The sequence below is a fragment of the Rhyacophila brunnea genome, unplaced genomic scaffold (assembly GCF_057557595.1).
Source record: "Rhyacophila brunnea isolate RB1 unplaced genomic scaffold, BYU_Rbru_1.0 scaffold_145, whole genome shotgun sequence".
NCBI classification, from domain to species: domain Eukaryota; kingdom Metazoa; phylum Arthropoda; class Insecta; order Trichoptera; family Rhyacophilidae; genus Rhyacophila; species Rhyacophila brunnea.
In genome coordinates, this window is record NW_028232801.1 from 375,119 (window position 1) to 402,399 (window position 27,281).

Sequence of the window (27,281 nt, forward strand, 5' to 3'; positions counted from 1 at the left end):
ATTCTCAAATAATCTGTTTTGTGTAAAAACAATGCTATTTATTACATATTTTACTCAAAATCACTATTGATGACTTCTTCAAACTGCTTTTGCCAATTCACCCTCTTTTTTTATAATTCTATCAGTTCTCTCTTTACAACTGTAGCAGTAAAAATAATTTATGCTCCGATTACAAGGATCGATGAGTCCATTATGCTGGCCACACACGCCGCATATTAATGCATTCATCTGTGCTGGGTCATTCGCTAGTATAAAGTCACTAAGTCGATCTGCACCCGTTCGTTTCTTTTCTATAACAGTCTTGAAAAATGTCTCTCTACTCTCCTCGTCTTCATATTTTTCTATAAGCCTTCTGGTCTTGGAAAACGCCTCATCCAGTTTACATTCTTTGACAAATGCCTTCTGACACTCTTTTAATGTCTTTAGCTTGTATTCAGCCATCCGAATTCGTCTAGTATTGAATGAATTGTTTAAAGTAATCGTTCCAGTAAATACTACACTACTTAATAGAAGCATGGAAATATATCCTAACCGTACAAAAACACAGAAAATTGCCACAAGTATTCCTGAAATGAAAATGAGTCTTTTTGGGATTCTTTTTCGTCTCAGTTTAATCAAATGTGCTTCTGCGTTAAGAATTTTCTCCTCGAATCGGAAAAGTTGATCTGCTGGATTATCCACTTTAGAAATCACATTCCCCATGGAAGGGCTAGCAAAAAATAGAATAAACAAAAAGCGTTAAATCTATACAGAATCTAGAAAACCCATTAAATAGCATTGGCCAATCGGATTTCAAAGTGAATGATAGATAATCAATGTATTTAACAGTTGTTGAATAATAGAAGTGCCTGAAGTTAATTTCACGACCGCATGATCGGTAACATATTTTAGTTTTCTATTTTACAATTAATAAATTATACAAACAGAATCTCATGGCTGTGGTTTAAATTCTAATAAAAATCTGTAAATAAAGTTATTGGGGATTACGATTTGAATCTCTATTTATTATATCTCTTATCTTTATATATTCGATATCTTTGATCAAAGTCAAATGATGCACACTTGTTTACATAGCTGAATCCATTTCTTTGAATTACTTGATTAGGCAAATAAATATCAATACCAGACAGTATCTTCCCCGCAAATTCCGTGGAATTAAAATAATCAAAGGACTTGTTGTACAAATTACTAATCTGCTTAATTGTTTCTGGTTTATTCGTAAAATATTGGGACAACCCCACCATATTCCTACTAGTTTCTTCAAAACTTAAAAGATGCTTGTGCTTCTTTGTAAACTCCTGGATTGCCGAAATATCAACAAAGGGTAAGATTGGAATTGCTTGCCAGTCCATTACTTTTTGGAAGTTATCAATATGAAAGTTTAAATCAGTAAAATCATAATTGTCATAAATAGAATGATTTTCATCATAGACCAATGTATAATCTTGATTGGATAAATAGGGTTTTTTGTCATTATTAGGTGAAACTTCTGGTCTCTTCATATTTATAGAACCATTGTCAAAATAGAATTTTCTATATGGAATGGGTAACAGATGGCTACAAACACCCGGAATAACAGCCATAAGCTGCTCCATGGGCAAAAGAGCTTTTGTCTTTCCAAAACTTATAGACAAATCCTCCATTGCACACAGGTCAGACATAAACGGTGCAAAATAATATGGGTAATAGTAATCCCATGAAGGACATGAGTAGAAATAATATCTATATATCCACTCCATTCCTTTGATATATTCACCACAAGCCCTACTTAGCTCTTCTTCTGAATGGATATTCATCTTCTCTATGTAATATCTGATCTTACCATTTTCAGTGAATAAAAAGAACTCTTCTTCCTCTGAAAATGGCAGGTCACATCTAGCTCTTGTTTCCACCAAGTTTTTTCTCTTTTCTTGCAAGGACTTGTCCTCAACAAGAGAACATTCTTTAAAGAATTCCTTCAAAATATCGTAGTTTATACTTCCACTATTGGTAATAAACTTCTTGGTTCGTTTATAGACTTTCACATACAAAGCGGCTATTTTTTCAATAGCGTTTGTCCGGATTTCAAAGCATGGGGCACATGGCAAAAAATCATTTCCAATGGTAAAGCACAAGAACACAAAATCCTCTAAAAATCTCTGCGAGTCAAATCGACTGCAAATTTCAGACTGAAACTGATCCAAAATACAGTTTCTCAATTTTTTAATCTCAACCAACACAAACATTTTTTCAAGAAATGGATTTTTTTCTTGAATGTCCAATTTTCTCTTGGTCTTCGACTCCTCAGAATCGTTATTGGATTTCCTGAAGGGAACTTCCTCTCTCATTATCCTAATATGGTTATTGCTCAAGGTCAATCCTAAAAATATTAGATCAGCATCAGGAGAGTATATAACATGTGTATCTCTATTTTTTTGATGAATCCGGATGTACTCCATTATTTTTTGTTCTCCCTCTCCAGGGACCTTGTAACTTGAATAGATTACTACTAATCCTTTCCAGGCATAATCAGTGCTTAGTTTGTATTGAATAAACTCTCTTATAAATTTGTCCAGCCGCTCCATAAATGGAGTTCCAGGTGTAATTGATGTTTGGTCAAAAATATATTTGTAGTTTGGTGGCTTCTGGCTTGATATGGTCATTCTCTCATTGTTTAGATCTTTGGAGGTTATGACATCACAGCCTAGGTCATCATGTATGTGTATTTCTCTGTTATCCACAACAGTTTTTGCTCCTTCAAATCGTCTTCCTCTTTGCTGGTTTAGCTTGGCTCGTGGAGCAACACCATCTATTGAAATATAAATCATCTTCCTGGGTTTTGTATATGCTACTAATGCATCCACATAATTTTCTAGAGATTTGTACAGTCTTAAGTCCACTTCACGTAAATCATCCAATGTTTTGTCTGTACAAGGATGAACTATTGCATTAAAATCCAAATAGAGATTGTCTATGAAATAATCTGAGGACAGACGCATATTGGTTTTAATGCTTGGATATTTTTGCGTTAGCCAGCGATACAGTGATGGTACGCCCATATTGAGGGTTGAAATAATCGAATTAAAAAAGATGTGTTAAAAGATTTCTCTAAATCTATAAGATTAAAGTATATAATGTTAAAGGCATTGAATGATGATGTGAAATGTTCGTAAGAGATATTATTTATGAACATATAGATATGAGTAATTGCTCGTCAAGTATCAGGTTTAGTTTAATGTAGTTAAAAATAGATATTTGCCACCAAAAGGATTTTTTCCCTGAGACTATCAATGCTTAAAATTTTTTATTAAATAAAGTAATATTCTGACTAGACTAAGTTAATCTTATTGGCTATGGACATTTAAACTGTGTATTCACACAATAATTTGTTTTACCCTCTTCAACAAGCTGACTGGGTAACAAATAATTTTTTTTGCTACCTTGAACAAAGTGATGCAGGATTCATTGAATCCTGGATATAAATATGTGCAAACTACAAGAATTGACATTATTATAGTCAGCAATATAACTAGAATAAATGGTGATTTTCTTTTCAATAATCGGTATTTTACTATTATATATATTGATAGTCCTATCAACTTTATCACTAAATATTCAAATAATTTTACCAGTCCCATCACTGAATATTTTACTAATAGTACCAGTCCCATCACTGGATATTTTACTAATAGTATCAGTCCTATCAATATATATGTCACTATATATTTCAGTAAATCCCTCAGTTTTACAATTAGATATATCAATAATTTCCCCAGTTTTACCACTAGATCTTTCATCAATAACACAGTGAAAGCCATATGGCTTAATTAAAAAAAAATTTATAAATTCACATCCTAAAAGGAATATTAAATAAAAAATTGTAAGTTGTATCATGATATATATCCAAGTATTTCTTCACTTTAAAGTTTAATTCACTCTAAATTCAATGATATTCTTAATATAGAAGTATTTATTTGTACACTAATAATACTAGAGGTTTGTTATTTGTAGATTTTCTAAAGAATCTAGGATATGTATTTTCCTTTAACTATTTGGACAACACTATTAAATACATCAGATAGGAGAATCGATAAAGTAAAATGTAAAAACCATTTGATGGCTGTGTTTATGAACGACAAATTGTATTAAGTAGATATATTATAACAATAAGTACCAATGCTTGTGTTTTATTGATCTGTCATAGATTCTAGAACCTCCATACGATAATTTTCATAAATTTCACTGCTAGTCACCTCAATAAGTGTATCTAGATGGCTGCTTAGAATGATTTCACGAATTATGCTGGAGTCGTTATTCGAAGGATTATCCACCTCTATTGGACCACACGCATGCATACGCAGCCGATCGATGGAATACTCCTCAGGATTAATGATAGTAAATGGGACTACTGAGTTCAGTTTTAAGTCTAGAATAGATTGAGAAAGAAACTCTTCATTTTCTAAATTAAATGTTTTAATATTGTAAAATCTCAGCTGATCTCTAACAATATTTTTTAGACTTTCTGTTTCTACAGTGGTTAATCCATCAGCCTTACTTATAACAGGTATGATATTGACGAGATTATTCACCCTCGATAGAAAACATAGGTCCCTGTGGGTGAGGCCATTTCCAGTCGAGGGAATGAAGTAGAGTAAGCAGTGTACACGAGTATCTGCATGTTTTGGATCTCTTCTTATTTTTGACTCTTCTTTCAAAAGTGAGTCAAACTGGTCTGTAATATATTCTATTATACTATTCTGTATTTTTCTATCATTTTCGGTATCGAATCCAGGGGTATCAACGAAGGTAATTTTCTGCATAATTCCCTCGCAATCAAGGTTAAGCATATAAATACTTATGTCAATTGAGTTCGAGGCTCTGACTATGCTTTTCCCCACTATATTGTTGAAAAAAGATGACTTTCCACAGCCTTTTGGACCAACAGCCATAATGGAGAATCTGGTATTCTGTCTTCTAATCATAATTAAGGACAAATATTTTGCAAAAGCAACAAAAACAAAACAACAAGCTAAAACAAAATATTGAATAGAGAGTAGTTATGACTACCAAATCATGGGTAGGACAGACAAAACCTGGAAATAAAGTATTTTAAGATATCATCAAAAATATATATAGAATAGCTGGAATGTTTGTAATAAAAAATCAATCGACAAGACTCTTTGAAATTAAAACATTATATCTGTGTCATGATATAGTAGTAGTCATAAGATCCACATAGTACTTGATACCTTAGGATAGTAAATTATTTGAACGAATTTATTTACTATTTCCTAGCTTTTTGTTTCTATTGGCATTTTTTGATATTTTGTCCTTATATGCTTTCTCACTGTACTTGTTTCTTCGTTTATCCCTCGATAAATCCTCTTCAACTTCTATATCTTTCTTAGTGTGCTTTTCCTTTATATTTAAAGAACTCGCTCTTAAGATTTCCTTCTTCATTGCCTTCTTGACTTGCTTACTTTCTCTGGTAGATTTGTAGCATCTTCCCCTTTTTGGAGATTTCCTGTCTCTATTATTTTTTTTAGCACTCGACTCCTCTTCTTCCTCTGTAGAATTAGATATTTCTGGTAAACTTGAATTTAAAAATTGCACAACAGACGAAAGTGCTGATTTATAAAATCTACTCTCTCTCACCTCCTTAGAACCATCAATCGCTTGGCAATTATCAACATCTTGAATATTAGTGCCTTCTTGTGTTGTATTTTCATTGATATTAATACTGGAATTCTTCATTGTTGCATTTTTAGAGTCTTTTAAATGTTCATTTACCATTGGGACAAAAAATAACAGAAAATAAAGAGGAAAACAAAAATAACAAATACTATAGTTGTTAATAGCACGATTTAGTATCCTAACAGTAGCAATTTTCTATCTAAATACTCTGATCAGATGTATGGTTGCTTAGCTAATCCTTATAAAGATAAATGAACTCTACAATAGAGGTTGGTTTCACCATTGATTTTCTATTGGTTAATTTAAAAGTAATAAGTTTTCTATTATACGTTTATATGGAAGAAGTTAAAACAAGAGAGTCATTTATAAATGATCAGGTTGGAAATGAACAGAAATATTCTGAAGAGATTTTAAAAATATTGAAAACCAAGGATATCTATATTATCGAATATTTGTTGAAGGAATTCTATAATAACCTAAATAAATTGTCGTTAGTGAAGAGTGAAATGGGAAATCGTGGAGTAGACCACAAAATACCTCACTCAGTTTCGTTGTCTATTCCTCTCAACGAAGAATCACTGATTTCTCTGAGCAAATATATTCGTACCTACTCTGAATATGTCCATATCATTGACACTGACTTTAATGTTTTTATAGATCAATTTTTGAGGTCTATAGAACCTCAATCGATAAGGCCATTGATTGAATGCATAAGCTACTATAGAAACGATTCTATAAAGCACTATAGGAAGCTATTCAGTTACAGTAAAATATTTAAAATATTTAAGGAATCTATCAATGAAATATTTTACAATAACGCCAACCATGGAATAACATCCTATCCCATCAGCAATGATTATCTGGCTAATGATAAGTATTTTGGTACTTTAATTCATTTATTAGACAACAACTCCTTGGTTCATAAAAACCTGAAGGGCATCATATCAAAATTGGTTAAATATGTTAAAAATGATATTGTAGAGAAGGACATTGTTGGATGCTCTATAATAATTTCTGCCATTTGTGAAAACTGCCCAGAAATATTTAGCAGCACGCTGATACTTTCTTTAATATCATATTTTATTAAAATATTATATACTCCAGCCAACTATTTATTCCTAAATTTAGAAGAATCGGAAAGAATAATGAAAACTCTAATAGTCATGATCAAATCGGTGACTGATGAAGGCAAGCAAATCAAGCTATCTTCTCTTGGTCTTTTTAGAGAATGTCTTTCTAAAGTTGAAGAATTTAGAACTTCTACCGTTTATGAGGAAATATTAGTAGTTGTTCATATGGCTGGCATTTTGGAAGATTTATTCATGTTTTCCAGGAAATTAGGAAATCATGAGTACGAATATATCCGAATTGAAAAGTTGGAATGTACAATATTGAATGATGTTGGAAGTGCAGACAAGCCCAATACTACTAACAGTGTAGATAGTACAAACGAATACAATAACGCAAATGATGTGGACATTATCGATAAACACAATAGTTTTTATGTTCAGAAAATTTCTCTTGAAAATAGAAATTATGAGACCTTGAAGGATAGATTTATTATTTCCAAATACTCTTTTATTGATTCTTTTACTCAGTACTTCCCCTGTTTTAATCGAGTCATGTTTTATAACGATTTATCTAAACTATCTTTTCCATCAAGGCTATTTGATAAATTAAAGAATATAAAGTCACATATTGATTGGACAGACATGATAGTATTCGCTTGTAACGATCAAAGTGGTAGTAAATGGAAGTATTCTACAAATATAAAAACCAACAAACAAAGCTCCAGCCATTCCAACTGCAATAGCAACTATAATTTAGAATATTTAAAATTAATTTTTGACCAAATCTATTTGGTACACCCAGGACATGCAGTTTATTTGAAAATTTATTTGAAAAACCTCAACTTTGATCAAATAGTATATTTTTCCAAGTGTGCCTGCAAAAGTAAATTGAACAGTGTGATTTTCGACGTATATTTTAGTCAAATTGGAAGTGAAAATATGAAATGTATAAAAAGTAGGGAAATTATACTGAAATATTTAAATGGAATAACACACCAAGACTATGGAACAGATGCACAATCATGTGAAGATTTGCTGGATTTATTTGGAATATATGTTCATAGGCTGGATTTTGATCAAATCCACAAATTGAACAGCCAGGCAGCTTATAGAAATCTTCTATTGCTTCTGATTGTGTTAACCAACGGAATATTGAATAATTCTAAGCAGATGGATACTGTGGGAAAATCCGATTATTCCACAGTGCAAGAAAAAATATTAACCTTTTCATCACCAGTCGAATTAAAAAATACCAGTTCTAAAGCCGATAGATCAAATGCCTTGATATTCCTGGCAAATTCTTGCATTCACAGCGGAAATAGTTATAACAGTTATTTTATAGCTTTACTATCCCTGCTGTACAATCAACCTACCATGGATACAGATTCTTATCATGCTCTGGTGGTATCATTCCTGACACATAAAATTAGCAAGAGTAATATGGATGAACTTTACATAAAAGCATTTCCAGAGGTATTTAAATTGTCTAAAGAGGAAGTTGATGAATTGGGGATGCTGATTGAGGGCGAAAAATTTACAAGATCACAATATTTTAAGAAATTAGAGAAGATTCTGCAGTTAATGGGAAAGCAAAGAAATACATAGGATGGAATATTCGAAAGAAGCAAATCAACTTGTGCATACTTCAACATAATGATTGAAAGATAATAAGAATACCACATTTTTAATGTTTGGGCTGCCGTGCTAAACAAAGAATTCTTGCTCAGATATGAATTTAGAAATGTACTTTACCCTAATAAGCTTGTATTTACAGGAGTGAAGGTGATTTGTTGAAAGGCGATCAATTTAGTGGCAATGATGAATAGAAATATTCTACTAAATGGAAAAGTTGAATATAGTTTCAAGTTAAGGCATCCAAACAAAACCTATTTCATAAAGATTGTTCTTGTTCAAGAAGGTTATCATGTATTATATTATTCTAAACAATTGAGATTCATCATAAATTGGACGTTTTTGAAAAATATTTAGATTTTTTTGTCCCCTTTAATGGGAAGAAAAAAGTCAAAGAGAGGAAAGATGGTTAGAAAAATGGCTCCATTAAAAATGGAGACCAGATTTAATTGTCCAAAATGCCATCACGAGAAGGTTGTATTATGTAAAATATCAAAAGTAAATAATGTAGGCGTAGCTGCATGCACTGTGTGTGAAGCCAGTTTCCACTGTCAAGTCAATTCCCTAGATCAACCAATTGATGTGTATCATGCATGGGTAGATCATGAATAGGTCTATTAAAGCGCATCCTCAAAATGTTAAATATTTCTTCTATATAAAAATTACCCATCGATCTAAATCAAATAAATTATGGATACACATATTCTGAAATTATTTCTTATTTTGTTTTTATCAATTTTTAGGGTCTAAATTAATTTATGATTTTGATAGGATATCCTGCCCTTTAAATGCTAAAAGTTGTGGAAAATTTACAAAAATTTCGACTTTTTGAATTTCAAGGAGAATTTGAAAATTTCGAACTATTTGATGGTGTTTTTGATCAAAATACTCTTCAACTAAGATTCCCGACATTCTATCTTCAGGGAAAAATTAAGAAAGGAACATATACAATTTTTGAAAAGATTGAGGATGATAATATTCAGAAGGTATCTAACACAACAGAAATAATACTATTTGATAATCCGATGAAATTCATTATAAATTTTGATAAGAAAAGAAGATTTAAATAACACATCTGAACTGGCAATCAGCAGAATCTAGTCCATCATATCACTGTTAGCATCTTTTCACTCCAATAATACCAATATGATTCATTCTCGTCCAACCATAACAAGTACCACCAAATCTCATAATACTGACAAATTTACTTTTTTAGAGAATTAATGTTATTTTAAACCAGTTTATTTCTCAAATTGAGTGGAGTGTAACATTTTAATTGTAAAAGCAGAAACATCAACTGTTTAAATTGACATTATGGGTTCTATTCGGATGGTTAAATAAATGATTCATCTCAACCTTAACTATTTTCAAATGAGGAATATTATAATTTTAATAAAATTTGTTTTTTAATTCTACCCATGAACTGCAAATTAAACAATTCACTGGAAATGCCCGCTGTTGGTCTTGGAACCTGGCAATTGACCGATAAAAAGGTCTTGACTAGGGCCATAAGCACAGCTATCGATTCAAACTACAGGCATATTGATACAGCCGCCATTTATAACAATGAAGATACTATCGGTGAGATCTTGGAAGATTTATTCAAAAATAATGTAGTCAAGAGAGAAGAACTGTTCATAACTTCTAAATTATGGAATTCAGACCATGAAGACGTTCGAAGCGCTTGTGAAGCTTCTTTGAAAAAACTTAAATTGGACTACCTTGATTTGTATTTAATTCATTGGCCTGTAAGCTCAACTGGAGAGTTTAATCTAAAAGACGTTTGGACTGCCATGGAATCGTTGGTAATTGAAAGAAAGGTTAAATCGATTGGAGTTGCCAATTTCGGGATCAAAAACTTAACCCATCTTCTTTCATTCTGTACAATTAAGCCAGTTGCAAACCAAATAGAATTCCATCCGTATTTACCTCAAAAGGAGATTAGATTATTCTGTTCAAAGCATGAGATTTTGGTTATAAGCTATTCAACACTTGGATCGACCAAATCCATTGGTGAGGAAGTAAAGCAAGAGCCCGTAAGAAATGATCCATTAATAATAGAACTGGCTAAGAAGTACAGTGTTTCCTCTGCTCAGATACTGCTCAGTTATGTTGTTCAGGAGGGATGCTCTGTTATTCCAAGAAGTAGCTCACCAGAACATATTAAGTCCAATATTGATCTAGTTACTATTAAAGATCAAGACATGGAAAAAATCAAATCAATTGATACTCAGTTCAGGTTTGTGGACCCTGTGAGCTTTGGACCAGGTAGATTTGAATAAAGAACTTAGCTATCTGTAGTAGAAGTATAGTTATTTACAAACTCTTTAACTAATTTATTTTTTCATGTGTGATTGATATTCTGGAAATTGGCTAATATCACCTAAATCCTCAATCAACTTTTTCGATGTGGGGTGATTTAACCCAGAAAAGTCCTCAAAAGTCTTAATTTCATCGGTTCCTCCCACATCTTTCACAAATTCTTCCCATAGATGTTCACCCTTCCATTCATATTTATCTTCAGACACTATTTTTGGACCATTCTTGTCTATTGAAATAATATATAGAATCCTGTCTTTATTGCCCTTAGTGTAGTTATTATGAGGCTTGAATCGTTTTTTGCTGGAAAAATTTAATGGATAAATATGAGACTTAGTTACTTTATACGGTGGAAAGTTTCCAATATTTGTAACTGAGACTCTAAACATAGCATTGCCTAAAATCATAGGATAAAGGGAAGATTTGCTAGAAACATTGTTTACACATGCGTTGGCCAAGTTCCACCCTTTTTCCAATTCCTTTCGTTCACATTTAAGAAGGATTTTTGTCAAATTCGAGGAATATTTTTCGAAGTATAGTCTTTTAAATTTTTCAGAGAACTCTGGCATTTGAAGGGTCGAAAAGTTATCAAGCTTTGAAGTTTAATAATGTCCATGAAAGTATATGATATTGAAACTGCTGTTTAGTAGTATTTCTCTACATCAACAATTAATTTGAAGTCTCACCCATAAGGTTTAGTTGTATAATCCCAATAATAGGCTTTATTTGTTTTTTAATATTCCTATAGATTAAACTCCTACTGTTTATTTATTTTACTTTTTTATTTGTTTTTTGGGCATGAATATTGTTTTGGATTTTATATATTCTGTGGGTTACTATTTTAGGTCAAATGTTACTGTTACCCTTAAAAATTTCCAGAACCAAACAATCCTTGTATCCAATTCACTGTATACCAACAAGTTTCTTGAAAAAGATTACATTTTTCAATTTATTGATCACAAAAATACCAATTATGAAGTAATAAAAGATTTTAAAGAGAATGGTATAAAAAATATAGAAAAGTCGAGAAAAGCATGGGTAAAGAGTGAGGAAGATAGTGGCCAGGATATATGCAAGAGTCAAGAAAATATACTAAATCCTTCAGTATCAAACAAGTTCCAAATATTCATCTTCTTAACTTCTGAAGAATTGAAATACAATGAAATTGTAAGAAAATATTGGAGATTTCTCGATAACCCCTTGATCTTGACTCTAATTTTCGATAGAGATTTGTTGGATTTTTTCTTCAGCTATAATAAAAAATCTGGTGAACGTACTGAGAATACCTTCAACAACATCTCGCTAGAGATATCAACAAGATATCCATTGTTTTGGCCAATCTCTGTAGTAACAGGTAGTTTGTTGTATTATATCTCCATAACACTGGCTAAATCAATCATTACTAAATATTCTAGAGCAGATCCAAATCTGAATGACTTCAATATACTTAGAAGCAAATTGAAAACATATGGTGATTTTAAGGACAATGGCAATGAGAATATTGAGAACAGTTGTATAATTTGTTTCGAAGATTTTGAAGATGATAGTATAATACGATTCCTAGAATGTAAACATCATTTTCATCAAGATTGTATAGACAAGTGGTTGGTAAGCCGACAGCATTTCTGCCCTTGTTGCAGATCAGACGTAGAAATTGTATTGAAAAACGAATAAATGTATATTGATAAAGAATGTTTTTAACTAATTCTACAAAACTATTAGTAAGAAATGGAGACTCAGCCATTGCTTAAAATGCAGCGTTTGGATTGTTCTTGAATGGCTCAATAGCTATTCTCGTTTCCTGACCAATTAAAATTAACACTTTAGTTATAAATATTTTTAAACATTTATTGCTATGATAATAAAATTGAATAATGGAAAGGTTATGCCAATGGTTGGTCTCGGTACTTGGCAACTCTCTGATCGTCAAACAATCACAACTGCGTTAAATGCTGCCATTTCTGCGGGATATAGGCATATCGATACTGCACCCTTCTACCGTAATGAGCATCTTATTGGGGAATATATAGACAATTTATTACAATCTTCCAAAGCTCTTCCAGGTTTTGAAAATGGAAATGTTAATGTTAATATACACATAACAAGATCTGATTTGTTTATAACATCTAAACTATGGAATGATTCCCATGATAATCCGGAAATTGCACTAGAGGAGTCGTTGAGTAGATTGAAACTCGATTTCCTTGATTTGTACCTAATTCATTGGCCTGTGAATTTTAATGGTAGTTTCGATTTGGAGCCACTCTGGAGAAAGATGGAATCATTTGTTGATTCAGGGAAAGTGAGGTCTATTGGAGTGGCAAATTTTGGAATTAAAAATTTGACGCATTTACTATCATTTTGTAGGATTAAACCTGTAGTAAACCAAATCGAATTACACCCTTATTTTCCGCAAGATGAAATACACTTATTTTGTAAGAAAAATAATATATTAAATATTAGTTACTCAACTCTTGGATCTAATGTAGCAGCAAATGGTGTCAGATTCACACATAAAATTAAAGAGCAGATGATAAATAGGGAGCTCAATAAAATACACTGCACATTTGAGGCTCTAGATGATCAAAGTACATCGGATGGAGGTGAGGTTGCTCCACCTCCAGTGCGGGATGACCCCTTAGTTTTGCAATTGGCGGAAAAGTATTCTGTTTCTGCTAGTCAGATTATTCTTAGCTTTGAAGTCTTGGAAGGTATTGCAGTCATTCCAAGAAGTAGTTTTCCAGCACATATTCAGTCAAATATAAGTCTTGTTTTTTTACAGAATGAAGATAAAGAGCTGATGAGAAATATCAAGACACGTTTCAGATTTCATGATCCAAAAGCTTATGGCCCACATCGTTTTGAATAAATGTTGACCATAGCAGTGCATTACTATTTGAGACTTATTTTTTAAGTTTCTTAACCCCTAATTCTATGAATATTTTTCAAAATTCAAGTTTTTATTCATCATCGCCAGATTTGGTTGATATTGTCGAGAAATTACAAAAACCGTCTGTAGAAACTCGTACAAAAGCATTAAAACGTTTACAAAAGAAATTAGATCGTTTGGACAATTCAAACTCCTCAGAACTACATAGAATATTTCCAGAGCCAGAATCCATTACTTTTCTATTGTCTGTTTTGGCACCATTGGTTAATTGTGAACCAGTATCTTCTGATATTGTAGGTTCGATGTCCAAATCTATTTTGCGATTAATGATTCTGTCTTCTCCAAAAACAATTGTTCCGATTCTCAACTCTATTGGGTTTCCAACTGTAGAATTTATAGTTAGCAATGATATCTACAGTAAGGTACTACTGAAAGGGATTATAAAGGTTTATAAGAAACGTTTTGGTGAGAAGGATGACACTCAATCTACTCAACACACAGATTCTAGTGATAGATCACATAACACTACTATGCAGCCAAGTAATTTACGTCTGAGCATTTTTCTGTACATTTTAGAGCATTCCAACAAAGACATAGATGATTGTATGTCTGATTGTTCTATATCCAACAAGGATATCAATGGTTGTACTTCCAGTTGGTCTATATCTAACACTATTCCTAGAAGCTTTGCAGATGATGTATATTTTCCCGTCAATTCTATTTCAAACATATTTGTAATTTCGAGAATTCTTCATTTGATTGATAAGATCAAGATGATTTATTCAAAGATCCACAGTGAAATTTATCAAAAATTATTACTTGAGAAAACTAGAGAAACTGGAAAAAACAGTAAAAATTTTAATCTTATTGTATCTATACTGCTACAATATTATTCTTATGTGGATGACAATACATATGAATATCTTTCATGGTATCACATATTTCTAAATGATTTTCACCACTCAAAGGGAGAGTTGGCAGGTAAAAATCCTTTTAAGGAGCACTCTTTAGACCCTATCCAGTTCGTATCTTTGCTTGTCAAACACCCATCCGTTGACCATTTTAAGATATATGTTAAATCAGTTGAGTGTTTGGAGATAGTTCTATCTTATTTATCGGTTTCCAAAAGACAAGATTACGTCTTAAAATGCTTCAATGAAGAAATGGATCTATATGATGTATTATACAAATTTCAGACCATAAATAACTCGGACAAAACTGAAGATCGGTCACAAATTCATAATTCTTTTACTGAAGTGATGAAATCGTTGTCCATAATGCCAATTTTCTCAGACTCTTTGAATCTATCTCTTTTAAAAATCATCAAAGACTTGTCTGAATATCAATGCTCGGATAATGAGAATCTTCCTCCATCTTTCGATTCTACACTTTTTTGTTCTCTAGAGCCTTTCTGCGATACAAAGAATGGAATATTGCATGAATACATAAGACAAACATATTTATTCCACCAAGAGTTCAGTGATAAATTTTCCAATGAATTGTTTGATGGATCAAAATTCAAGTTTCTAGAGGATGTGCTCCCTATATTAATCTATGCTGTGAAAGTCTTGCCTGCAACATACTTCTATTCACAGAATTATCAAACATTAGGGGATATTACCAAAGGACATTATGATTTGTCCGTAATTATTAGAGAATATCCGGAATTATTTGAAAAGATAGATCCACAGCTGTATGTATTGCCCAAAATTATAGATGTGCTTCCAATAAAGCTTGTAGTAAGTATTTTCAACAGTATGAGCAAAAATGAGATTAAAGCAGTATTTGATGAGTCATCAGCAATTAGATCAGATAAGAGCTCTGTAAATACACTATTCTCTTATTTTTTGAGAGATGAAGCGAACAGTTCTACCATAGATTACAGTCTTGTATTTGGTTCTGATTTACGAATTTACAATAGGTCTTTCTTAAGCTTTTTGCATGCAAAACAATCGGAGAAATTTTACAGAGGTGTTCTGGACTTTCTTAGTTTGTTAAAAATAAAAAGAAATATTTATTTTACAAATTGCATAAGCTCAAACCAGCAACATAATTTCACAGAAAGCCAAAGCATATCACTCCCAGAAATAGATTTCCGTGTCTATTCAATATTTGAGTGTTTAGCCGTATGCACCACTACTTCAAATCCAATGCTGCCTCAATTGAAAAATGTTTTGTCATTTTTAGTATTTTCAACAGACATAGACAAGAGCATTCGATATACAATAGATCTTGGCCAAAATCAATTTATTATTGAATATCTAAAGAAGTACAGTCAGATAAGTGAAGATACTTCCGCTATTGATTATTTGACTCATCTTACTTTAGGTAGTTCAATTTCTGATGAGCAGATGTTTCCGAGTACTATACAGGATAATGAATCTACTTGTGATTCTCTTGGTGTAAGCATATCACCATTGGATCCTACATTTATAACAGACAGTTATATTTCCAACATTTCCAATGTATCGATGCAAAATATGTTACAAATCATGAACTTTGATAAGAACCTTATACTTTTCACAATCTGTAGAGATGCCGACGATTTTGTAATCCCTAGTTTGGTTAGACCACGGAGATTGGCTGTTTATGAAAGATTTTTGAATGAGGCTGTGGAATTGACAAAGAATTCTATAATCAGTACTACGACTTATATTGAGGACAATTCTGTTGGGGCAGAAGAAGATGGTTGTTATGAAAGGGTTGCTGGCGAGGAATCAAATTCTTTTTTCTCAAGCCTTCTTAACTATCCAAATTGCTATTTTACAATATTAATTCGAGCATTGGAAATTATAAAGGATATCGAGACAGTAATTTATATCGAAAAGGAAATTTCAAAAGAGTTGGAAAATGACGAAGTGATGAAATCATCGATGATTTCAGCTTTGGAAAATTTTCTGGAAAATGCCACAGAATATGAATTAAAAATGTTTGGTAGAGTACTCCCCAACATTTACAAAACCATTCTATTAATACAAAATAGTAATTTCAATGGAAATGCCCAAATATCTAAAATTGGTAATGTTTTGAGAAATATCAGAATTCCCCATTCTATTCCAATTTGTGATGTATTGGATTCAAATTATCTTAGCAAAGTTGCATCTACAAAAATACCCAATACAAAAATATGTCAGATACGGTCAGCTGAGTGTTCTATAATCAAGTTTGTATATACAATAGATTCGACAGACAATTTTTTAGAGATTCAGATCCCCAAGGATTTTAGAATCCAGATTAAAATGATCAATACTGATACAAATAGAAGTGTTCTCATCAACCAGATTTTACACAATTTAATAATGTGTACCCTCCAGAAGACAACAAAAATATTGGAAATCTTTTATGTGTGGAAGAAGCATTTGGATGACAAGCTAAGCAAATATAAGGAGTGCCTGATCTGCTACTCCATCATTGATCAAAAATCTAAGACATTTCCCAGAGATGAATGTAAGAATTGTAAAACTAAGTATCATAGAAGTTGCATTTTTAGGTGGATAGGAGAATCTAAGGATAGTCTCTGTCCCATATGTAGAGTTGAACTGAACTTTGAAAGTGAGCGATGAGCGGATGTATTTTTGGAACAGATTTCATCGAAGAAGGAAAGATATCTATGGGACGATATTTGCTCAATGCTTTTGTATAATTGCTGATGATGTATACGTATCAATAATAAATCTGCAATACCAATGTGTGCCATATATCTATATTGATTAGTTATAATGCAATAGCCAGTTTAAATTAAATAAATAATTTGCAGTAAGTCAATATATATGGTTTATTGATTGATATTTTTTAAGTCTTTATTTTTAACTGATATTTACAGAGATATACTCCTTCACATGCCCGCATAGCTCAGTCGGTAGAGCACCAGACTTTTAATCTGGGGGTCTCGGGTTCGAGTCCCGTTGTGGGTGTATAAATTTTTATGAGAATTTATATTCTGTTTTCTCACATTATGTTTTTTCATTCATTAATAACTAATATATCATCAGAACTTCCAATATAAAAGTGTTTGTGACATATTTATTGGCATAGCTAAAAATCTCATCAAATAATTTATTATTGTAGTTGCAGATAATGTTGAATTTCTTCAGAAAAATACTTGGATAGATCTATTATCCTATAGGATGACATTGCAGAATACTTTTTACACATAGAAATGATTTCAGGGAATTCAGAAAATGTATCCTGCAAATTTGAAATTAGATCATCAAAATCCTTGTTTTTAATGCTGATCTTTAGGTCTTTTTTGCAAAAGTAACATTGTGTAAAATGATTTTTGTAAACCATGCCACAATCAATACATTCAGACCTGTACTGGTATAAATCACAGCCAGACCTGAGCAATAGATATGCACTTTTGAAATAAAATGATTTGGGGATCTGGGCTTGGCACTTTTGACAGATATCAAGAGGTTCCTGAACATTTTGACAACATTCTGTCGTAAATGTCATCTTTCTATGAAGTACCCGAGTATTGGAAATGGACTTAGCATTGAAAATAAGTGCAATCTTATCAAGATGAACTTTTCTTAAAGGTGCCAGTATTCTAAAGAGAGGAGGGAGTATTTGATTCTTAATATAATATGGCAAGTCAACATCAAAATTTTCTTCTGGATGAAATCCCCTATTACTAATTGGCCCATGGCCAACACCAATCACATAATTAATGACATCATTTTGTTTAAGACTAACTCCAGAACTTTGAAGCCTCTTAGCTAAGTTGATGTGGGGCAAATTGATTAGGTTGGTGTAAGCAGATAGATCCTTACCTAATACACTAGACATTATAAAGTCTTCCACAGGCCTTTTTGACAACCCGGAGTAGTATTTCAAGCAAAGATCATAAACTCTTTCAGCAATTGAGTTTTCCACATTAAAGCGGTTTTCAGTAGATAAATTGTTATGACTGGCCAGATTCTCACCATGCTGTGTTTCTTCGGCAACTCTTGCTTTATCTGCCAACTCATCATCTTCTAAAATAATATCAAGAATCTTAACAGATAGATCTGTAGAGGCCTTACAGTAATCCCTTCTAACGATCTCAAGACCCTTAGTTTCAATAGTAGATCCATTCATATCAAAAATAAGCCCTGCATATTTCTTCTTTGTATACAGCAGCAACTTACTAAAACAGCATTCTACTTCTATCTCAATGTGCTTATATTTGGTATTGATCTGATCTTGGAGAAATGTCACAGATTCAAGAGCTGCTCCATAATACTCTCTTTTGCCTGGATACTTTGTATGTATCATAATAGAATCAGTATCTCCATAAATTACCTTCATTCCACATTTTTCTGCAATGTGCTTGGTATCTTTTAGAATAGCTCTACCCTTTGCTGTTATAAAGGCTGCCATTTTAAAGTTACAAAAGCGTGAATGTGAAAATCCCAGGCACCCATAAATAGAATTGGCTGTTAACTTTAATACCTTTTGCCTTGTATCTAAGGCCAGCATTTGAGAATCAGTCTGTTTCTTCTTCATTTCATTCTTAACCTCCAGTCTTCGATTTACTAATTTTTTCAGAATCCTAGGTAAGAAAGTGTCCTCTCTCTGGGAAAATTTATCCACACATTCATCTTCATCTGGGATATCATCATCAGAAAAACCAACTGTTGAGAAACACACATTGAATTCTTGTATAATCGATGGATACAATGAGTTGAAATCGAGTAGAAGAACAATATCTTCATAAAATCCCTTCTCCGGTTCTAATACCAATCCTCCAGAATATTTTGAGCTTAAGTTGTTAATACTTACTGGAAATAAGTATCCATGCTCATACAACTCATGTAGCAGTGTATACTCTATCCTTTCTGCCCTAGAGTTAGTTAGGCATCTATTTAGCATATACCCACTGATTTCTGACATTTCTTTTGCCAAATTTAGCACATTCATTCTAGAGAATATTTGCAACATAGCCTTTGAATCTCCAATTAATCCCTGAATTCTATCCACATCGTATTTTTTGGATAGTTCATCAATAGAAAAATCTCTTCCTTTGATGGTTCCCATAGAAAAATTGAATAAATCACAAAAGAGCCTGTTTTTGATATTAATCTTCCTATTTAAGCTGAAGTTGTGACAAATAATCAAATCAGGCTCTTGAATTCTTATCACACTTAATAAACTAGAATGAACTCCATCCAATGTATTAAAACTCTCCTCTTTTGGGTTTATATCGTTAGCATCCATATGCCTTCCATACACTTCCTTTTTTCCATCGTTATAGACGTATCGTACAATTTTGTCATTATGTGTTTCTATGGCAATTGAGCATAGTTTTAACTTTGCTAGACAACCCATTCTAACAAATTTAATATCCTTAAAATCAGTATTTTTCCCTGTGATGTCAACGATACATGGCCCCATGAGCTTCCTAGAAATCACAATGTTTTCGACTGGGCTGCAAAATTCTGTCTGCGCCATTTCACAATAATCAGATTCAAAATTCTCTAAATTAACATTTTCGGCAAATTTGACTTTTAAAAGATTAAGAGTTCTTTCCAAGCTTTTTATAAACATGTTTTTTCTGGTGGTATTTTCCACTGAAACCACCTTGAAAGCCTTGTTTAAATCGGAAATGAATTCTTTTCTCTTACCCTCGGAGTGAAGAAAGTAAATATCTGAGAATACATTTTTGATAGTGATTGTTTGAATGGATGCTCCAATTTCTTCTGGATTCTTTCCATGTAAATACACCTCAGAATCATTCTTCTGCTCAATGTTGTAAATTTGGAAAAGCATGGCTAAAATTGTAAAGAAGTTTTATAAATCGGAAAAGTTGGTGACTACTGCTCATCAGATTCTCAGAGTGAAGTGCCTTCATTGAGTTTGCTGTACCGTTCGGTATTGAAATAAGTTCTTCCTAAAATTTCCTCTTTGTTTACCCCTATGAAAAATACCTACAGCAGAAGTACCTTCTATCTTTCCACACTTTTCAACTGTACAGTAATCTTGTTATTTGCTATATTTGCTACTTCTGCTTTGCGACCACAGCCACCCATTACAGCTAATTTAAAAGTTCCCTTGTTTGGATCCAGTGGAAGAAATTGTTATTTACGATTTGAGCCAAACATCGATCTGACCTCTCAGTTTAATTTCAATACTAAACAAATTTTCCTGTATCTTTTGTGTAAAACACCAAATCATACTGAAATGTGTTGGTCAAAGCTTATTTTAAAAGGAGATAGCTATAGATTATTCAATAAAGAATCATACAACTATATGTTTAGTTCGAATGGAGATGAACATCCTACATTTGAATTAAGGGGAAATATCTATCCATATGTAGGGAAATTAAAGGATGTTGGATACGGAGAGCTCAGATATGAGAAGGAATAAATGATTTTATCACAGTTTAAAATTTAACACATACACTTTCCTATCTAAAATACATTTTTCAGGTTCAGAAGAAACCAAAGTTTCTATGGATCGTAGTTAAGTACATTGATCAAAGCAATAGCCATATGGGATAATTTTGCAACCACCCTTTTATAATCCACTCTTTGAACTGGTCTATAAATAAAACAAGGCAATGGAAAACAATATAGCCATCTCATACTGAACACTACATAAATTATTTTGGAATCATAAGGACTTACCAGGGATATTTTCATCCAATATACAACCTCATCAATATTCACAATTATATAACAATTTCCAGTCTGCCACTATACTTTATTTATCAATACCTCTTTAATAAGCTCATGGATAGCTATTCAACAACAAATAGCTCTTAGAACAATTATATTTCTATGAATTAAATATTCCGTTTTATTAAATAATATATTGCTCACCTTTGTCCCTTTCTTTAAATATGCTGGGATATGGCATCCCACTTAAAAATGTATCAAGAACAAAGCGATCAAACCCATCATACTCTGAATATGAATAATGGCCAGACTCCATTTCTATTAATCCTTTTAGAAGGATCTTAATATCATTTAGATTCTTCCCAGATGAATAAAGATGATTTGAATCGTCAGGACAATCGGAAAATCCTTCATGATTTCTAATCAATCGTATATTCGAACTATAAAGCTTAATTAAATGGCCATAAATCTGCTGATAGACACAGTTTCCTGAATAAATCTCCCCGGCATAATCAACTAAACACTTTAACATTCTATCCATAAAATAGTACGTACTCTCATTTTGACAAAAGTCTCTTGATGATTCAACGAATTCCTCTTCAGTGATATTCATTTCCCTCTTAGAATTGTTCTGCTGTTTCCAGGTAGTACTCTCTTCCCTGTGTTTCTGATAATTTTGTCCAGAACAATTCTCTATTATCTTCAACCTTCTTAATGCGGGAAATTTTCCAATAATTCTAAAAACTGAAGTCAATAAATGCGGATTGTTGTTAAACTTAAATACCATACTAATATACTCATTCAAGTTCACCACATCGCATTCATTCATCATCGAAACCAACCTAATATAAAATAGTGTATACATATCAATAGAACTATTCTCAGGCGTAGAGTGTTGTAAATATTTGTCAATAGTGAGCTTATAGTTGAGTGATATCCCTGGAAAATAAGATAAAATAGTGATAATGGCTTTATAGACTGATTTAAAATTCATAGTATTAAAATACTCTGAGTTGATGTAATTTAGGAGTGCAATTACCTCCTCATTCTCACAGATTGTTGAGGAGCTGCTATTTTCCAACTCATCTGATTTGAAAGTTTCCGATAATAATTCTTTATCACTATTCTGTTCAATTTTATCACAGCTCAAGACTTCTTCTATATTCAATTGATTGTCATTACATTTTGTAGCTAACTCATCGGTTTTATCATTGGTAATGCCAATAATTAATTTATCACTTTGTACACTCTCTGTACCGTCATCTTCTTGACATTTCAGAGAGCAATCAATACAAGGAATTTGACCATCATCTAGTATTTGGTTTGGTAGATTTTCAAAAATTTGATTAGAATTCTCTCCGACCAAGCTTGTGGAAATACTATTGTTAATATTTTTACATATGCTCTCTTTGTTGGTTATATGAGTATTTTTAGGTTCGTCTCCATTACACTCAGAAATATATCCATTCTTTAACCCATATTCTACAAAAGACTGGATTAATTTATTTTTGATTCTATGCATCTGTTTCATTATGAATCTGGTCATCTCAGGTCCAACTTCATTTGATGAAACCTTACACATTATTTTTAGTACTATTTCAACATTATAGTCCAAAATATTATGGATTCTGAGGAATTTTGATCTGTCTCCACTTATCTGAACATTTCCATTCCTTAATAGTCTAGATACGTTATGAACATAAATTGACGAAAGAAGCGATGAAATTAGACTGTTTGTCACATACAAGTCACTTGCAAGTATATTAATCTTTCTCAGTATGGTTTCCGATCTTTTAACTGTGGTTTTGATGCCAGCATAAATGATACTATCTTGTGCTAAGCCAGATTGTATTGAATTTCCGGAACCACCTCTGGCTGGCCTTTGATTAGTTATTACCAATTGATCAAAATCAGAAATCAATGCTTCAGAATCACCATTGAAGTGTTCCTTTTTCGTAGTAATCTTTCTGGTTGTATATGGAAGCAACATTTGGAAATGTCTTGTCATATCCAATGAGTTAATGTAAGACATAATAATCCTAGTCCAGCATCTACAGACTAAAGATAGTTTGTTAGCTCTAAAATGATCACCCTTTGGGAAGTGATTGGGAAAGTTCTCAGTATCTGAATTTGGAAATTCAATAGTTGTATGCCGGTCAATCTCAAAATTAAATGATAAAGAATCATCCGAGACACATGAATTCAAAGATAAATCGACTGAAGAACTGGTAGAATCACCACTTGAATCTGATTCACTGCTGTAGTTGGTCTCTGAATATTCATCTCCACAGTATTCTTTGTACTTACTCCTTTCAATGTTTTCTTTCATGGAATATTCTAGTTCATCATAGGTTGAATCTGTTTTAACTTCACTTTCACTGTCTTCCTTGTCTAAGCTGTTACTATGGGCTGGATCGTAGATAGGAATCCTATACAATGGATTATATTTGACAATCTGCACAAATCTATCGATCTTTTTCCTAAATAACTCTTTAAACTGTTCATTAGAGACAAAGTATTCTTCCAAGAGACAAATATCCTTAAAATACGGGAAATTGTCGATAAAATAATCCATATTTTTAATGTAAAATGAAACTGTTTCCCTATCGTTTAATTCATAAAGAGTAAAATCAGTGACCAATTTCCTATGAAGAATTAAATTGATTGAAACAGAAGAACTTTCCACAAAGCTATTTGTTGTAGCATCAGAATTTGCTGAAGCACTACTATTTATTCTACAGTCAGTTATATTAGAATTACTGTCATCATGATCACTGGGATCCATGGTCAAAAAAAACAAACAAAATATAATAAAAAATATATTCAAATAAACCTTGAACAAATTGTAATGATGCAATGTACCCAAACTTATTTGAGGATGTACATCTAAAATATATAGGTTTCATTGCAATTATTTATCTGCACTATTAGATATTATTTCCAACATGATTATAGTACTGAATATGTCCCTATATTTTTCATATTGTATAGATTTATTCAAAATACTCGTAAAACAAACCATGGAATCTTATATAATATCAAACTTCTTTTTTAGGAAAACAATAAGCTCTGCATGATCGTCTTGAAGTTCATCCATAAAGTACAATTTCAGTAGATCAATAGACTTCCTGGTCAAAACAGAGTATATCATGTCATCAACTGAAAAATGTCTATCTAGGCATCTAGGCGTATCATTTTTGCCAATTTCTATCTTTACAGCAACTTGCTTTCCCTTGCCTGCTTGGTGGACTGGCTTCTTTTTTTCTTCAATGGATGTGACAACTCCTAGCCGAACAATCTCCTTGCTTTTGAATACACAAACTGGTGTATTTATCTTCAATGTTCCCTTTTCAATTTCCACACCTAAAACCAATGGGCTTCTTGACATAAAGACACAATTCGGAAGAATACGGAATTTAACTGGAAATATAGCCTCGGCCGCATTTTGTAACTTATTAGACTCGGATAAAGTATGAATAAAATTCTTATGAAAATCCAATAGATGGTAGATAATTGGGGCTACGAATACTTTTGTTGAAAGAGAATCGGCTAATTCCTGAAGCTCTTTGTCGATGGGAACATCGAAGCTCAGAATAATACGATTGAATTTGTTTGACATCGCAGAACATTTCAAAATATCCTTTTTCCTAATTCTCCCTAATGAAACTGATGCCACTGATATATTCTCTTTTTTCAAAAATGACAAGAGTGCCTCCATAGCTCCAAGTGTAGATGCAGCAACATGAACACCTTCTTCTACGGTTTCCACATGGGATATAATTGATGATATGTCTTCTTCCAAAAGCTCCATTGCTTTACTTTCAGACAGTTCTTCATTAATCACATATAGCTTTGAGCCTGCAAGTGCATTCTCAAGACTATTTGCAACAATCTTTATACCCATAGATGCTCGAACCTTCCTGACACTTTGGTACATTGATTTCACTCTGAGCTCTTTAAGAGGTTGAGGGACCAAAAGGGTTCTAATTGTTGTAACAATTGGACCCTCAAATCCTGAAATAGCAATCTTGTCATTTTCTCTCAAAGTCCCATTACTGAGAATTGCATCCAATGTGACTCCAAAGCCCTCAACCTGCTTAACCTCCAGTACAGTACACTCAACATACTCCTTAAGTCTCATTTTCTCAATCATATATTTGTGGGATAGGTCCAAAAATAATCGAATCAGATCCGGAATTCCCTCTCCTGAAATTGCAGATGTTGGAACAAGGGAAATATACTTCTTAGGATTATTGTTTTCGGAAAACAGAAGTGCATTTAGGCCTTGCTCTGCAAACTCGTTAATAGTCCCACGAAGTAATTTGTCAAACTCACGCTTTGACTCATCTTTCTGAGCAACTAAGCACTCCGAAAACTTTCTATAGGACACAGAATTCCAATTGTAAATTCTATCGATTTTGTTGAGGGCAACAATAAATGGTGTTCTCTTTTGCTTTAGGAGTTGAATACTTTCGATGGTTTGTGGTTCTAACCCATGAACAATGTCAACAACTAAAATAGCTAGATCACATAGAGATGATCCTCTTGAACGAAGATTGCTAAACGATTCATGGCCAGGCGTATCAATAATCACTATCCCAGGCAGGTCTGGAATAGCAACACCACACTTGTTCGAAAGAACATTGGTTGGGAAAAATGTTGCTCCTATCTGCTGCGTTATACCACCTGCCTCTGATCCTTGGACATCAGACTCTCTTAATTTATCCAATAGCTTAGTCTTCCCAGTATCTACATGTCCCAAAATACAGCAGATTGGACTTTTAAATTCGGATTCTTTTAATTGATTATTAGTAGCGTCTTTCTCCAGAATAACATCAGTCTTCTTATCCTGTTTTGAAAATAAACCCAGCCTGTTAAAATTACTAGTCATTTTAGTAGTCTTATTATTCTCTTCGGCCATTGCTTTAACTTTTTCTTCCTCGACTCTTTTTCTTTCTTCAGCTGCCTTTCGTTTTACTGCCGCCTCTTTAGCCTGAATCTTTATTTCTTCAAGCCGTTTGGACTCCTCTTGTTTCTTTTGTTGCATAGCTTTCAATTGTGCAATTGAGATGCCTTTCATCGGTTTGGAATTCGTTGTGGATGTAACAACTGTAACTTTTTTAGGAGCATTGCTTGGCTTATGAAACACCTCTCCATTCTTTGGCTTAGCCGAATCTTTTAGATCTACATCAATTATCTCACTATCACTGATGGTTTTTTCTTTTGAATTGTCTAAATTCTGTTTACCATTGTTGTTTTCCATTTCAGTAGTTTTATCTTTCTGTAGAACATTTCTTTTCATACCAGACATTTATGGATAAATTTTTTTATTTTTTGATAATTTATTGGTGTTGGTGACTAAGAAAATAAATTATCAAGATGGAATAAACAAATATTAGGGTTTTTTGGTTGAAACAAAAGTAAATTCATGTGGGAAATATATTAATATTACATGACAGAAAGAAAGAAAGTGTCAATCTCTTGATATAAGAAATAGGGCATGGCTTCTGTCCCAACACCTTGCTGTTTAAATACTTTAGACATAATTAATATTAATAGAGTTTTATTGAAGTTATTGATAGACGGATTAATGCTGCAGAATCAATAGCATTTGACTTACTTGCATGAGGAACTTATTATTTCCAACACAATGTGAAATTATATTGTTTAAATCAAAATAAATCTTCATAATTTCTAGTTATTTATTTACCTACCTTGATAAAATCATGCTCATAATACTTGATAGTCCAAAAGCCCCGCCTGGGATAAACGTTATTCCAAAGCTAATGCACGATACAATCTGTATTATCAACAGCATTAGTTTAAATATGTAATTGACTGACGATGAGAAATACAAAGTCACAGATGTTGTAACGATAAATGAAATGGAATATGGTCTCTTGCTTGGTTTAAATAGGTCTATCATATATGTTTTAAATCCCTTTATGAATCCAAACATGATGAAAAACATGAGGTTGCTGAAAGCGTATGGAAAGGCGAATTTAGACGGATTGGTAATGGAGTAAACTATATTTGTGATTGCGTAAACGAAAGAAAGAATTCCCAGAATGAAACAAGCAAAGAAAGCAGTGAATCTCT

At 32.5% G+C, this 27,281-nt stretch overlaps 4 protein-coding genes and 1 non-coding gene across 5 annotated transcripts; 3 read left to right on the forward strand and 2 right to left on the reverse strand.

Annotated features, from left to right (window-relative positions):
• Nucleotides 1-689: 689 nt before the first annotated feature.
• On the reverse strand, nucleotides 690-5,772 carry LOC147075400 (5'-3' exoribonuclease 2 homolog). Its single transcript, XM_085942473.1, has 4 exons — nucleotides 5,328-5,772; nucleotides 2,721-2,905; nucleotides 1,568-2,624; nucleotides 690-709 (listed from the first exon to the last, which is right to left on the reverse strand). Exons 1-4 carry the CDS (start codon nucleotides 5,770-5,772, stop codon nucleotides 690-692), a joined length of 1,707 nt encoding a protein of 568 aa, XP_085798599.1.
• Nucleotides 5,773-9,823: 4,051 nt separating this feature from the next.
• On the forward strand, nucleotides 9,824-10,657 carry LOC147075401 (uncharacterized). Its single transcript, XM_085942475.1, has one exon. The coding sequence runs from the start codon at nucleotides 9,824-9,826 to the stop codon at nucleotides 10,655-10,657; it is 834 nt and encodes a 277-aa protein (XP_085798601.1).
• Nucleotides 10,658-12,585: 1,928 nt separating this feature from the next.
• On the forward strand, nucleotides 12,586-13,563 carry LOC147075402 (uncharacterized). The gene is made up of 2 exons (XM_085942476.1): nucleotides 12,586-12,996; nucleotides 13,225-13,563. Exons 1-2 carry the CDS (start codon nucleotides 12,586-12,588, stop codon nucleotides 13,561-13,563), a joined length of 750 nt encoding a protein of 249 aa, XP_085798602.1.
• Nucleotides 13,564-17,425: 3,862 nt separating this feature from the next.
• On the forward strand, nucleotides 17,426-17,498 carry TRNAK-UUU (transfer RNA lysine (anticodon UUU)). The gene has a single exon. It is a non-coding gene; the product is annotated as a tRNA-Lys (tRNA).
• A 6,712-nt stretch (nucleotides 17,499-24,210) lies between these two features.
• Nucleotides 24,211-26,493, reverse strand: LOC147075404 (uncharacterized). Its single transcript, XM_085942477.1, has one exon. The coding sequence runs from the start codon at nucleotides 26,491-26,493 to the stop codon at nucleotides 24,211-24,213; it is 2,283 nt and encodes a 760-aa protein (XP_085798603.1).
• Nucleotides 26,494-27,281: the final 788 nt, after the last annotated feature.